Source organism: Biomphalaria glabrata, chromosome 12 (genome assembly GCF_947242115.1).
Source record: "Biomphalaria glabrata chromosome 12, xgBioGlab47.1, whole genome shotgun sequence".
NCBI lineage: Eukaryota > Metazoa > Mollusca > Gastropoda > Planorbidae > Biomphalaria > Biomphalaria glabrata.
In genome coordinates this window covers 7,139,608-7,153,800 of record NC_074722.1, presented here as the reverse complement: position 1 = coordinate 7,153,800, position 14,193 = coordinate 7,139,608, and the positions used below count along the sequence as shown (strand labels likewise).

Here is a 14,193-nt window from a genome sequence, read left to right as displayed (position 1 = left end):
GAATGCATTCTCCCATAATTCAATACCAAATAAAACATTTTCTGATAACAAACAAAAAGGTTTTATTGAATTTTAATCATAACAGAATAATGAAATACAAATGAGCAAAATGAATAATAGTATCGAAATGGGGAGAAAAGTTACCATATCCTTTTTAAATGCCCCTTCCTAAGCCACCTTAGGCAGACCCTAATACCACTAGAGCCCAACACATCAGCACCCTGTACAACAGTGCCTAACAACTGAAGAGAACAGCACACTATTTTTCCTAGGCACAGGTTGCAAAAGAGCTCACAGCTCAACAGCAAAAAGCTGTCTAGAAGAAGAAGAAATCAAAATGTGGAAAGTAATGGATGTGAAAAAGAGTTAAGCCACCAATACTTACATAACGAGAAATAAATATATTATTTTGGTGGTGTAACTGAAGAGTCCTATAGCGTATTTTATTTTCAGAAAAATATGACAACCCTCACACCATGCTGGGTTTCTATGTAGTTTCTTTTTTTAAAGTTTTGACACTTGTACCAAACTGTCCATTAATTTTTCTGAACTTTTCTATTAACATTAACATTTTTTAAAAATTCTTTGTTTAAAAATAAAGTGTAATGTAGAGAAATAATATATGTTTATGATAAAATTGAATTATTTCCCAAAAAAATAAGTGCAAATATCTTTGCATTGAGAAAAAAAAAATAATTAAAAAATATTAAGAATGTTTTTTAATGGCTTAAAGCCTGTTTACATTGTTGAATTATTTTTACACATAAAGTAGTCAGGCATTAATAAGTTGTCGCTATTCATAAATAAACTTAAATTCAAGGCCTTTTTCCATCTCCTTGGCTATATAAGTATCCAGTTGGTCAATTTGTTCTTTGGTCAGTTCATTCTTCCAGTCCCCTATTATACCTGGAACAAAGAATTGTTAAAATGTTTTAGAATTTTTTTTATTATCTTAGTTTCGTTGTGCTGTACCAAACAAATTCAGAAAATATTTTAGCTTAGCGACCAAATGTTTTCTAATCAATATATGTCTTCTAGGTTTGAAAAGTCTTTCAACATTAATATAGCATTCTTTGTACACTATTAGCCTCGTTTAGATTTTAAACAAATGTGCTTACACCAAAAAGAATGTCAAGTCTAATGCACACTTTGATGGTCAACCAAAAGTATTTTTACATAGTGTCATAATTTCAAATATAGAAAAGTACCCTTTTTTTTTTTTTTTTTTTTTTTTAAAGATAACTCATTTTACTAATTGCATTGTCCTAATTTATATTGTCACAGAGGACCTCTGATTACTTTGACTCAAAAATACTTCTACTAACCTTGCTAAAGAGGCTCACCATTAACCTTGGTAAATAGTCCACTGCTTACCTTGATACAGAGGTTCTCATTTTACTATGATACAGAGGTCCTAATTTTACTTTGATACTGAGGACCTCATTTGACCTTGGTACAGATGTCCTAAATTTCCTTCAGAGGTTTTCATTTTCCTTTGATGCAAGGGTCCTCATTTTAACTTGATACATGGTCCTCATTTACCTTGATACAGAGGTCTTTATTGTACCTTGATACAGAGGTCCTCATTTAACCTTGATACAGAGACTCACTGCCTACCTTGATACCTAAGTCCATTGCTGTGGCTCAATGCAAACTTTGACATGGCTTACCTTTTCGAAACATCACCATCTTCATATTCACTTCTTTAGCAACTTTAGCCAGCGCCTCTGGTAGTTCCTTCTTGTTATCCTCTTCAACTTTCTTCATCTTGTCAAACTTACAAGCCTCTTGGACTTTTTCTAGGAATTCTTCATTGTCTTCCACGCCCAGAAATGTAGCCAGTTGTTGAATGGTCTGCTTCGGATTCTACAACAGCAGCAATAGAGAGACAAAGAAATGAAGATGAGTCTACAGGGCCTATAATTTTAATGACAGAAACACATTGGAACGTTTCGATTTTTATTCAAAATTTCTGAACCCAAAAATAAAATAGAAATTTAACACATTTGATTTTTTTTTTTTTTTTTTTTTTTTTTTGGCAATGACATAAAATACAAATATAAAAGGAGATAGGCTGTATATTATTGTGTATACTAGAACTAATAGGCATTAATATGCACGTGACGAAATTTTGAAAGTATGCCCTAATGGGCGTGTGATTATGGTACATACTGTAACTATGTACATATGCAGTTGAAATACAGTGGAACTATGAATGTTTGATGGTTAACAAGTTTGTGAATATTCTTGTTTTAATGAATGCGTACACCTTTTAGTTAAGCAAACATTATAACTAAAAACATTTAGGCCTAACTATTATCAATCAACATTCAAATACTATCGAAAAATGAACGATTAAATAACAACACACAAATTCATAAAAGGAAACAATGAAATTAAATGGCTAATACTAGTAGTAAAGTGTATAGATTTTAAAGACACCAAACTTCACTTTATAAACCACTAGCCTGGCATTACCCGCGGCCTGTGGGTCTAAGTTTGTGTTTACTAATGTAGTGGATTGGATTTAGATGTATGTTAAACTTAACTAATGATCCTTTCACGTTATTTCTCTTTCGCTACGAAAATAAAATTAGGTTTGCGAAAATGGGTAGCTTTGTTAAATGAATGGAATTATAAAGTGAACAATTAAACGAAATAATTTTTAGTACGCGATTCATGAATGAATATAGATCTAGGCCTATCTCAACTCGGCTTCGCAGCTTTTGTAAAAGAATGTAGTCTCTTAAAAATAATACTTTAGAAAACCAAATTTGAATGTTTATTTGATCAATATATGAAGTTAATGGACTATAATTAGTATGTTCATGTGTTAAAGTATAAAACTATCTGTGCGAACAGAAGTTTTATCATCTTAGAGTTGAATTAGTATGTTTATGTGTTAAAGCATAAAACTATCTTTGCGAAAAGAAGTTTTATCATCTTAGAGTTCAGTAAGAGTTCTAGGCCTAGGAATAGACTCAGACCTCAGAAGAGAGATGTGTTAATGTGTAACCATTTGGTAATGTCTAATGAAAGAATGTTCGCCAGGAAATCTGTAGATATCAGGAACTAATTTATGTAAAAAATGCTTTTGAATAATCTAGTGGATTGGATTTAGATGTATGTTAAACGTAGCTAATGATCCTTTCAAGTTTTTTCTCTTTCGCTACGAAAATAAAATTAGGTTTGCGAAAATGGGTTTACCCGAAGTCGATACATTCTTATCTATTAAAAACGAAAAGAGCGATAGCTTTGTTAAATGAATGGGATTATAAAGTGAACAATTAAAAGAAATTATATTTAGTACGCGATTCATGAATGAATATAGATCTAGGCCTTTAACTCGGCTTCGCAGCTTTCGTAAACGAATGTAGCTTTAGAAAACCAAATTTGAATGTTTATTTGATCAAAATATGAAATGAATGGACTTTAATTAATATGTTTATGTGTTAAAGTATAAAGCTATCTGTGCGAAGAGAAGTTTTATCATCTTAGAGTTGAATTAGAGTTTTAGATCTAGGGATGGGATTATAAAGTAAACAATTAAACGAATTAATATTTAGTACGCGATTCATTACTGAATTGTCTAATGAAAGAATGTTCGTCAGGAAATCTGTAATCACAGATATAAGGAACTAATTAATGTAAAAAATGCTTTTGAAACACAAAATTGAAGGTTAATTTTATTATATAATGAAATCAAAAGATCTTCTTTTGTCTTTTCATGTGTCAAAGTAAAAAACTATCTGCGCAAAGTGTATTTCTTAAAATTAGATCTAGGTCTAAATCCTTTCTATCTTTTCTCATGTCAACATTGTAGACATGGCCTAGATCTATAAAATACTATAGCTGTAATAGAGTCGGACAACTTTATTTTTTTTGAGGGTCTTACATTTGTTTTAGGGCTACAATACATTCACTAAGGTCTAAGTTGGTACCCAAGGAACATTCCTGCCTAGTTTTATCAAGATTGGTCAAGCGGTTTTGATGTCTATAAGTAACATACATACATACATACCCCTCACATTCTACTTTATAATAAAGATAGATGTAGTTATGGTAACCAAACACACGCAAGAAGAGAACTAAGGGAGAATACATCGTTACAAAGGAGGAATTGTTCTTTCTAGATTAACTTCCCTTTATGAATGGTCAAGAATAAGATAATTTGTTTATAAGTCGTAAGTGTGTAGAGAAATGTACTTCATAAATAAGGCTTGTCTTCGAGTCTATCTGTTGTTCACAGCTGTCTCAGACTTCTGTGCCACTGTGGACTGCATGTAGTGTAAAGAGTGGTATTGGCCTGCGCGAGCGAATTATCACTTTAAAAATACTTTGCGCAGGCTGGAGGCAATAGCCTACAGCAGTGGTTCCCAAACGTTTTTGTCTCGTAGACCCCTTGCCATGTTTTCTGGTTTTCGGTAGACCCCCTGCTTAACTTTCAAATTTTTGTAAATTCAACATTTTTAAAACAAATTTCTATCTGTACAAAAAGTAAAGTAAAGTTCCCCTCAGACCTTGTGGTCTATAGAGCAGATGATGTAAAGGTCATCTGTTTCTGTGGCCTATGATTATCGAGGGTTTCATGTGGCCAGCACAACGACCAACAGCCTTTACTTTCCCCAACTAATGTCAGGTACCCATTAGAGCTGGGTGGCCTCAGAGGCGCCCAAAAGATCCCGAAATAAAAAATCCAAGTCTTCAACAGGATTCAAACTCGGGACCCCCAGTTCAGAAGCCAAGCACTTTACCGCTCAGCCAAACCGCCTCCTAATTTCTATCTGTAGAGAGTTGAAAAGTGAAAAAGTAATTTAAAGCTACATATTAGAGATTTTAGAGATCTCTCTTTTTTATTGATAAAATTCAAAACCAATTAATTAAAATAGCAATATGTATTGCTGGAATCTCCAAACACAATGGCCTTAAGTATCATTGTAAGAGTATTAGCAAAGAGCAGTTTCTCGTGTATTTTGTTGACGTTTCACGAGTTGCTCAAATATTGTGTCCGCGCGAAGATGTTATCACTATCGGGAGAAAGAGCGAAGGCGAGTGACTGTCGCCTAAACCAGTAAGCATGAAGGGCTCATTAGTCTTGGCTGGCTACCACCCACCTAGCAGAAGTAAAACTGAATTCAAAACTCTCCTGTCTTGCAACTCAAACATGGGAAAGGTTTTGTGGGTTAACCTGAGGAAAAATAAGGAGCCGGCAACCATAATGCAGTTTGCAGCACACACCACTACATCCTGGCAGAACCTGTTACGCTGCTGAGCCCAAACTTATATATGTCGTTTGCAAAGAATTACATATGAAGCTTTTAATTATATAACTCATGCCACCGAAGCAACCTTGAACTGTATTGTTGCTTAAAGAAATTCTTTTAATAATATCAGATGTGGGTTTGTGTAAAACAGGTTTTAAAACTACAACGGCTGGTAAAAATCAATGTTTTACCTATGGTGTTTTCCGCATTTTGCCATAAATAAGTAAATTTCCCCTTTCAGACATTGTGATGATGTTATGGTCATCTGTTTCTTTGGCCAACGGTTAACGAGCAGGGTGTCATGTGGGCAGAACAACGACCAACCGCCTTTACTTTTACTAACATAATTCAGGTACCCATTAGAGATGGGTGGACTCAGGGGAGCCCTGAAAATCCTGAAATTCAAAATTCACAGAGATTCAAACCCAGGACCCCAATTATGGAAGCCAAGCGCTTAACCACTACCACCACACCCTTATTTTGCTATAAGTGAACAGATATTGTAAGACTCATAAACCACCATCTTCTCTACATGATGTTGAATAGAGATTTTGTGGGTCTATTCTGAACTTTATCTTTGCCTGTTAAAAAGTTTTTCAAATCTATATCTTTTTATCTGGGTGATATTGTCGCAGATGATCCTCAAGCGTAATTAGTTTCATATCGTCATAAAAAAGGCAATCGGTAACCGCTTGGTTGACAAGGAAAGAATAAACAATTTTATATAAATCAATGCTAGACAGTCTACATTTCTTTTTGTTAAACATTATTTACATGAAGATAAAATTTAGTTATTTTAATAAGTATTGAAATTAAATACAACAATTTTTCGTTTGAATAGCGGGATAAATATTTAAATGATTAACTAAGTCACAAATTATATATAGTGTGAAGAATTACATTAATGGGATGTAAAAATTAAAGTCACAACCTGCTTATATGAAATCTATTATCATAGACCCCCTTGGACATCTCATGGACCCCCAATTTGTTTTTTCACTATCGTAGACCCCTTGAAAGTCTTCGTAGACCCCTGGGGGTCTATATAGACCACTTTGGGAATCACTGGCCTACAGTATTTTATTTAACTCGCCCACTACATACTAGTGAGTAGTGACACGACATCGGGAAGTATGTGAATAGAGCATGTAGGCTTACCCTGTTCATTTCTTCGTAGTAGATGTGTAGTACTGGGTGGTCAGGGTGTTCCTGTTGAAATTGTGACATCTGTCGTAGATAGTCAAATTGAGAGGTATACACCACTGGGGGTAGAAAATGTACACAATCTTATATAGGATTGCTGCTTTCTCTGCCTCTGGATATGTCTCTATGTCTGTCAGTCTATATGTCACTATGTGTCTCAATTTCTCTCATTTGTCTCTACCTTTGTCTCACTGTCTTTCTGTATCTCTCTCTCTCTCTCTCTCTCTCTCTCTGTATATATATATATATATATATATATATATATATATATATATATATATATATATATATATATATATATATATATTATATATATTTCTACCTATCTTTCTATCTATCTCTCTATTTCTCTATCTTTCTTTCTATCTCTCTTTCTTTCTATCTCTCTATTTCTCTATATATTTATCTTTCTTTCTATCTCTCTATCTTTCTTTCTATCTCTCTATCTTTCTTTCTATCTCTCTATCTTTCTTTCTATCTCTCTATCTTTCCTTCTCTCTTTCTATCTCTATCTTTTTATCTTTCTATCTTTCTTTTGCTCTCTTTCTCTCTCTCTCTCTCTCTCTCTCTATCTATCTATCTATGTCTTTTATATGATTGCTGCTTTCTCTGTCTCTGGATCTGTCTCTTTGTCACTTTCAATGTGTCTCCAGCTCTCTCATTTGTCTCTACCTCTGTCTCTGTCTTTCTGGTCTGTCTGCCTCTCTCTCTCTCTTTCTCTGAATATGTATATGTAAAAAAAAAGAAGTCTCTTTATCTATTTCTGTTTCTATTGTCACTCTCTATCTCACACACTTATCTGTTGGTATTCTGACTTTGTAAATTGTCTGTTATCTTTTCTTTGTTTAAATACTCGTCTTGAGCCTAGTTGAAGACCTATCTTAACACACTATTGTATGTCGGAGCTTGTATCAACACGCCATTGTGTGCTACTTATAGGGCTCATTCTAGCAAACAACAGCTGTGAACTACCGGTTTAACGTACGTTGGTCATTTACGACTGCGTCCAGTAAGCTTTGAAGAGTGAGGTTTGGATCGAGGCCTTTGTTTTGGTAATAAAAGGAGACCCAGACATCTTTAGGATTTCTGATGACGTGGATGATCTGTAGACATAAAGACAACATTGTAGGTCAAAATAGAGAACAATAACGCATTTATAGACATAGTGAAATACAGAACATGGAGCTGCCCTGATATCATGAGAATGTAAAGTTCCCCTTTCAGACCTTGCGGATATAGGGCAGAGGATGTTAAGGTCATGTTTTTTATTTGTCAATCGGCTAGCGCTCATGGTGTCACGTGGCCAGCACAACGACCTTTACTTCCCCCAACTAACCCATTATAGTTGGGTGGACTCACGGGCGCCTTAAAATTCCTAAAATTCAAAATCCCAATCTTCAACGAGATTCGAACCCAGGAGCCCGGGTTAGGAAGTCAAGCGCTTAACCACTCAGCCACCGCGCCACCAAAGAATGTAGTCTTAGTATTTAATGGTAGTCATGAGTGATAACCATTCTAAATGCAAAATGCATCCCTGTGTGTGTTTATAAGTCTGTATTCCTCCCTCCATCCATTCATCCCAGTGGAGGGCTCTGGCCTGCTTCAACACATCCTTCCATTCAGATCTCTCCTGGGCCTTTCGTCTCCACGCCCTGACCCCAAGCTGTTGCAGATCTGCTTCTACATCATCAATCCTGTATTCCTCCATATCTGTAGCATTTTAGTCCTGAGGGATACGCTCTTCCGTCTACTGCTACTTGTAGACCTAAAGACAATCTTCTTATTTCAAAAGAGACGATAATTACGTCCTACGCATTTCATGTGTCAATCAAGTCAAGCATGTTAATCAATGACTTAAAACTCTGAAAAGTCGTTGGTCCTTGAAACACGGTCAGAATTTTACGTTAGGCCCTTTTATTATCAAATACAGCGTCTCAACCACGAAATAAAAGCGTGCATATAATTGTACCGCCATGTTGTTTCCAGAAACCAGCTAAAAGGAATAACTACGAAAACTGCTGTTTTTTTGTTTGTTTATTTTTTAAGCACATAGGCGTGTTCAAATCGTCTGATTGGATTCGACCAAGTTGGAAAATCTTAAGTTGACCTTACAGAGGAGAGGTAGCCCAACGGAACACCTGATTTACCGACCAGCTACGCCCCTGGAGTTAATATAATAAATGATGACGCCAGTGAAAAAAAAATGCAATAGACTCATGAATTGATTGACCCATGACTTATTTAGATCATGATATGATTATTTTCTCATGACTCGCTTAGATAGTAATTTTACCAGCTCATGATTTGATCGTGGGCTACATAATCTGATTGGCTCACGCTTAAATTAGAATTCGTTATATCATGATTTGATTGGTTAATGATTTGAATTTCTACTGATTTGATTGGATAATGATTTGATTGGTATTATAAAATTAAAAGAAGTTTATATTGTATATTTGTGTGACACGGTTCAAAATGCATCAAAACTCTGTCTTCCAAATGTACGTTTAAAGCTGCTATACTCACAATCTTTTCTTATTGGTAACTGCTTTTAACACCTAAAGTGTCAGAAACAGTTTTGTCTGCTTTTGTATCTTGTTGTAATAAGTCCAGTATAATTAAGTTAGAACAAAAAATCTTCCTCCACACAAATTCAAATTAATTGAAACATAGCTTTATCAAATCTTATCTTATCAATGACGACCCTGTCATTGTAAGAGATTCTATCTTAGGCAATCCCGGGCATGCTACCCTGCCTCATAGTGGCGCTCGGGTGGAAAGGATCGTAGGAGGAAAAGATTAGGCCAAAGCGTAGCAAAAACAAGACTCCCGTGGGGGTGCTTAAGGGGGTGGGATCTCTTGTTCGCCTTTGCTGGCCTAGAGTTCCAAGAGCAGAAGGCTCAACTTTACCTGAAAGTTTCTAGAAGAAGAAAACTCAAAGGCTATAGACAGAGAGGAATAGAGAAAAACGGTGGACAGATCATGCGTGCTTTAACAGACTAAAGGATAGGTGAACATGGAAGTTATATTTATCCTACAATTCTATCTAGATCTATTTCTATTAGACTTATATAATGTTTGCATACAAATGGTCTTACTTTAGTTTTCTTTGTCAATATCTCTTGTGGGTAATGGTCCATGACAACATGAGTGTTAAATATTCTCGGAGACGGTTCTTCCTTGAAAATGTCAAGATCTGGAGTTGCTTCTAGCATTAGGAATTCTTTAATTCGTCGTTCGTATACTGTCGTTTTGTGCAGTAGCATATGAGTTACCTCCCATAGCCAGTGAGTTCCTTTGAATGGAAAATGCCACATATATTAATGTTGTTGTTTTTTTATAGAGAAAGAACGTATAGTGGACATCAAAGCGCTGGCATCACCAGAGGATGCGGTTCGCTTTGGGTGATACCGATCCTAGTGCCGCAAATACATTAAAGCCCTTATTTATACGAAATAAAAAAAAATTGAGTTTGACAATCTTGCTGAAATTCCTAGATTTAAACCCCAACGAGTTCCATAAAATTCTATCATGACCGTTTTTAAACTTCATAAGGCCCTACATTATTTGAGGAAAGGGATCCTATAAATAGCTGCTACATCTAAATCTTATGTTATTACTTACCTGACTTTGGGTAGGCTGCTATGACCACATCATCATCACGCAGTGGTAAGTTTCTCATGTCCTCAACATGTTTCAAAGGATCTGGTATCATGGGAAACACTTGAACCCGCCAGCCGTAGGCATCAAGGGGCGACTTGGCTAAATACTGCGGTAGATCGCTGTGCTGGTGAATGATAAAATCCATACTTATGCGTAGAGGGTCAAACCAATATAGTTCACAACTCGATCATCAAATCTGAAACGAAAAGGAGAGACAACTCCCATTCAGTCCGGAATGATAATTAAATTTAAAACAACATATAACTTTGTTAATCGAACTAAGAATTAAGCTAGAGAGAGAAGAGAAAGAGAACAACAGATGGAGACAAAGCTAGAGGGAGACAAACAAGAAATAGAAAGAGAGAAACGGGACTAAGCTTGAGTCTTGAGAGAGACAGCAGGATAGATAGAGAAGAGAAAGAGAGATTTACAAAAAAATTCTTATCTCATATAATACAGACATTACTTCAAAAGAGAAGATGATTACGTCCTACGCGTCATGCATTCAGTCATGCATATTAACCAATGACTTAAATTCTGCCAAGTCACTGGTTTTCCTGGCTAGCTCAGGCAACCCATTCCATGCTCTAATAGCACTAGGGAAGAAGGAGTATTTCTATAAATTTGTCCTAGCATATGGAACGAGAAATGTGCCATTATCTTTGTGTCTTTCTGAGTATTCTGAGTGTTTGTTTGTTTTTAAGCACATAGGCGTGTTCAAATCGTCTGATTGGAGTCGACCAAGTTGGAAAATCTTAAGTTGACGTTACAGAGGAGAGGTAGCCCAACGGAACACCTCATTTACCGACCAGCTACGCCCCTGGAGTTAATATAATAAATGATGACGCCAGTGAAAAAAAATGCAATAGACTCATGAATTGATTGACCCATGACTTATTTAGATCATGATATGATTATTTTCTCATGACTCGCTTAGATAGTAATTTTACCAGCTCATGATTTGATTGTGGGCTACATAATTTGATTGGCTCACGCTTAAATTAGAATTCATTATATCATGATTTGATTGGCTAATGATTTGAATTTCTACTGATTTGATTGGATAATGATTTGATTGGTATTATAAAAGTAAAAGAAGTTTATATTTTATGTTTGTGTGACACGGTTCAAAATGCACCAAAACTCTGCCATCCAAATGTACGCTTAAAGCTGCTATACTCACAATCTTTTCTTATCGGTAACTGCTTTTAACACCTAAAGTGTCAGAAACAGTTTTGTCTGCTTTTGTATCGTGTTGTAATAAGTCCAGTATAATTAAGTTAGAACAAAAAAATCTTCCTCCACATAAATTCAAATTAATTGAAACATAGCTTTATCAAATCTTATCTTATCAATGACGGCCCTGTCATTGTAAGAGATTCTATCCAAGGCAATCCCGGGCATGCTACCCTGCCTCATAGTGGCGCTCGGGTGGAAACGATCGTAGGAGATAAAGATTAGGCCAAAGCGTAGCAAAAACAAGACTTCCGTGAGGTGCTTAAGGGGGTGGGATCTCTTGTTCGCCTTTGCTGGCCTAGAGTTCCAAGAGCAGAAGGCTCAACTTTACCTGAAAGTTTCTAGAAGAAGAAAACTCAAAGGCTATAGACAGAGAGGAATAGAGAAAAACGGTGGACAGATCATGCGTGCTTTAACAGACTAATGGATAGGTGAACATGGAAGTTATATTTATCCTACAATTCTATCTAGATCTATTTCTATTAGACTTATATAATGTTTGCATACAAATGGTCTTACTTTAGTTTTTTTTTGTCAATATCTCTTGTGGGTAATGGTCCATGACAACATGAGTGTTAAATATTCTCGGAGACGGTTCTTCCTTGAAAATGTCAAGATCTGGAGTTGCTTCTAGCATTAGGCATTCTTTAATTCGTCGTTCGTATACTGTCGTTTTGTGCAGTAGCATATGAGTTACCTCCCATAGCCAGTGAGTTCCTTTGAATGGAAAATGCCACATATATTAATGTTGTTGTTTTTTTATAGAGAAAGAACGTATAGTGGACATCAAAGCGCTGGCATCACCAGAGGATGCGGTTCGCTTTGGGTGATACCGATCCTAGTGCCGCAAATACATTAAAGCCCTTATTTATACGAAATAAAAAAAAATTGAGTTTGACAATCTTGCTGAAATTCCTAGATTTAAACCCCAACGAGTTCCATAAAATTCTATCATGACCGTTTTTAAACTTCATAAGGCCCTACATTATTTGAGGAAAGGGATCCTATAAATAGCTGCTACATCTAAATCTTATGTTATTACTTACCTGACTTTGGGTAGGCTGCTATGACCACATCATCATCACGCAGTGGTAAGTTTCTCATGTCCTCAACATGTTTCAAAGGATCTGGTATCATGGGAAACACTTGAACCCGCCAGCCGTAGGCATCAAGGGGCGACTTGGCTAAATACTGCGGTAGATCGCTGTGCTGGTGAATGATAAAATCCATACTTATGCGTGGAGGGTCAAACCAATAAAGTTCACAACTCGATCATCAAATCTGAAACGAAAATTAGAGACAATTCACATGCAGCTCGAAATGATTATTAAATAAAAACAAAAAGATTATTTTGTTAATCGAACTAAGATTTAAGCTAGAGAGAGAAGAGAAAGAGAACAGATGGAGACAAAGCTAGAGGGAGACAAACAAGAATAGAAAGAGAGAAACGGGACTAAGCTTGAGTCTTGAGAGAGACAGCAGGATAGATAGAAAGAGAAGGGGAGACTAAAAGAGAGAGAGAAAGAGAGATTTACAAAAAAATTCTTACCTCATATAATACAGACATTACTTCAAAAAAGAAGATGATTACGTCCTACGCGTCATGCATTCAGTCATGCATATTAACCAATGACTTAAATTCTGCCAAGTCACTGGTTTTCCTGGCTAGCTCAGGCAACCCATTCCATGCTCTAATAGAACTAGGGAAGAAGGAGTATTTGTACAAATTGGTCCTAGCATATGGAACGAGAAGTGTACAATTATCTTTGTGTCTTTATTAGTATTTTATTAAACTTTGTTTTTGTATTTGAAAATAATGGTTCAGTGTTTTATGTATAATTGCTACTTTACTTTTGAGTTGAAGGCTTTCTAAATTTAGTGATTTTACTAAAGGTGTTACTCTAGTCAAATGTGAATATTCGTTTGTTATGAATCTCACTGCTCTATTTTGTGTCTGTTCCAGTTTCTTAATGTTTTCTTGAGTTGATGGGTCCCAAATAGTCCCAATCAAGGTTAAATAACATTTTAGTTTTGTTCTTATATTTTGATTTATAGAAATTTCTTTTAATAAATCCTAATGCTTTGTTTGATTTTTTGATAGTTTCATCAATATGGGGATTCCATAACAGTTTTTCATTTATTATAACACCTAGGTATGTTGCGTTTTTAGTCTGTGTTACTGGTATACCATGAATAAGTTAAGTGGAATTAATTTGTTTTAGTTTTTTTTTTTTTTGTTGTTACTCTTAACAACTGACATTTTTCTGGATGGAAAGACATGCTCCAATTTGATTGAAAGAAAGAAAGAACAAAAGCATTGGCATGAAAATAACATGTGAAGTTTTTCATTTGCTCAGAGTTGACTAAACATCACACAATCCACATCTGAAGTCCAGTGCGGAATATGGTCACGTGACAAAGTATTATTTACATCCTTTGTACATGTCACATAATTGTGTATACTAGAACTAATAGGCATATGCACGTGAAAGTATTTTTTTTTATCAATAATAATACAAAGAATATTTAATAAAAACAAAATTTTGTGAAGGCATAGTTTCAAAAGCACAATTCATGATTTTCATCATGAACATCGAGTAGACTTTTTAAAGAAAACACATAAAATATTAATTTATATTAGTAATAAAACAAAGAATATTTCATAACAACATTTTTTGAGGGAAATAGTTTCAAAAACACATTCCATGATTTCCAGCATGATCGTGGAGTATGCTGCAGCAAAGGTCCATAAAATGATGACAGCAAAGGTCCATAAAATGATGACAGTAAAGGTCTACACAATTTTGAAAGTATGCCCTAATGGATG

The 14,193-nt window shown here is 35.3% G+C and overlaps 1 protein-coding gene across 1 annotated transcript; it reads right to left on the bottom strand.

The window, feature by feature from the left end:
* Positions 1-56: 56 nt before the first annotated feature.
* LOC106067392 (sulfotransferase 1A1-like) lies at positions 57-12,626 on the bottom strand. Its single transcript, XM_056006260.1, has 8 exons — positions 12,413-12,626; positions 11,886-12,083; positions 10,092-10,326; positions 9,566-9,762; positions 7,453-7,570; positions 6,423-6,526; positions 1,671-1,866; positions 57-906 (listed from the first exon to the last, which is right to left on the bottom strand). Exons 3-8 carry the CDS (start codon positions 10,273-10,275, stop codon positions 794-796), a joined length of 912 nt encoding a protein of 303 aa, XP_055862235.1. The 5' UTR covers positions 10,276-10,326; positions 11,886-12,083; positions 12,413-12,626; the 3' UTR covers positions 57-793.
* Between the last annotated feature and the right edge of the window lie 1,567 nt (positions 12,627-14,193).

Excerpts from the sequence above, each read along its gene's own strand:
- LOC106067392 (XM_056006260.1), bottom strand. The coding sequence starts at position 10,275 with ATGGATTTTATCATTCACCAGCACAGCGATCTACCGCAGTATTTAGCC. Across the intron at positions 1,867-6,422 it reads ACTACGAAGAAATGAACAGG|AATCCGAAGCAGACCATTCA; the intron begins GTAAGCCTACAT and ends CTGCTGTTGTAG. Across the intron at positions 907-1,670 it reads GATGGTGATGTTTCGAAAAG|GTATAATAGGGGACTGGAAG; the intron begins GTAAGCCATGTC and ends TCTTTGTTCCAG.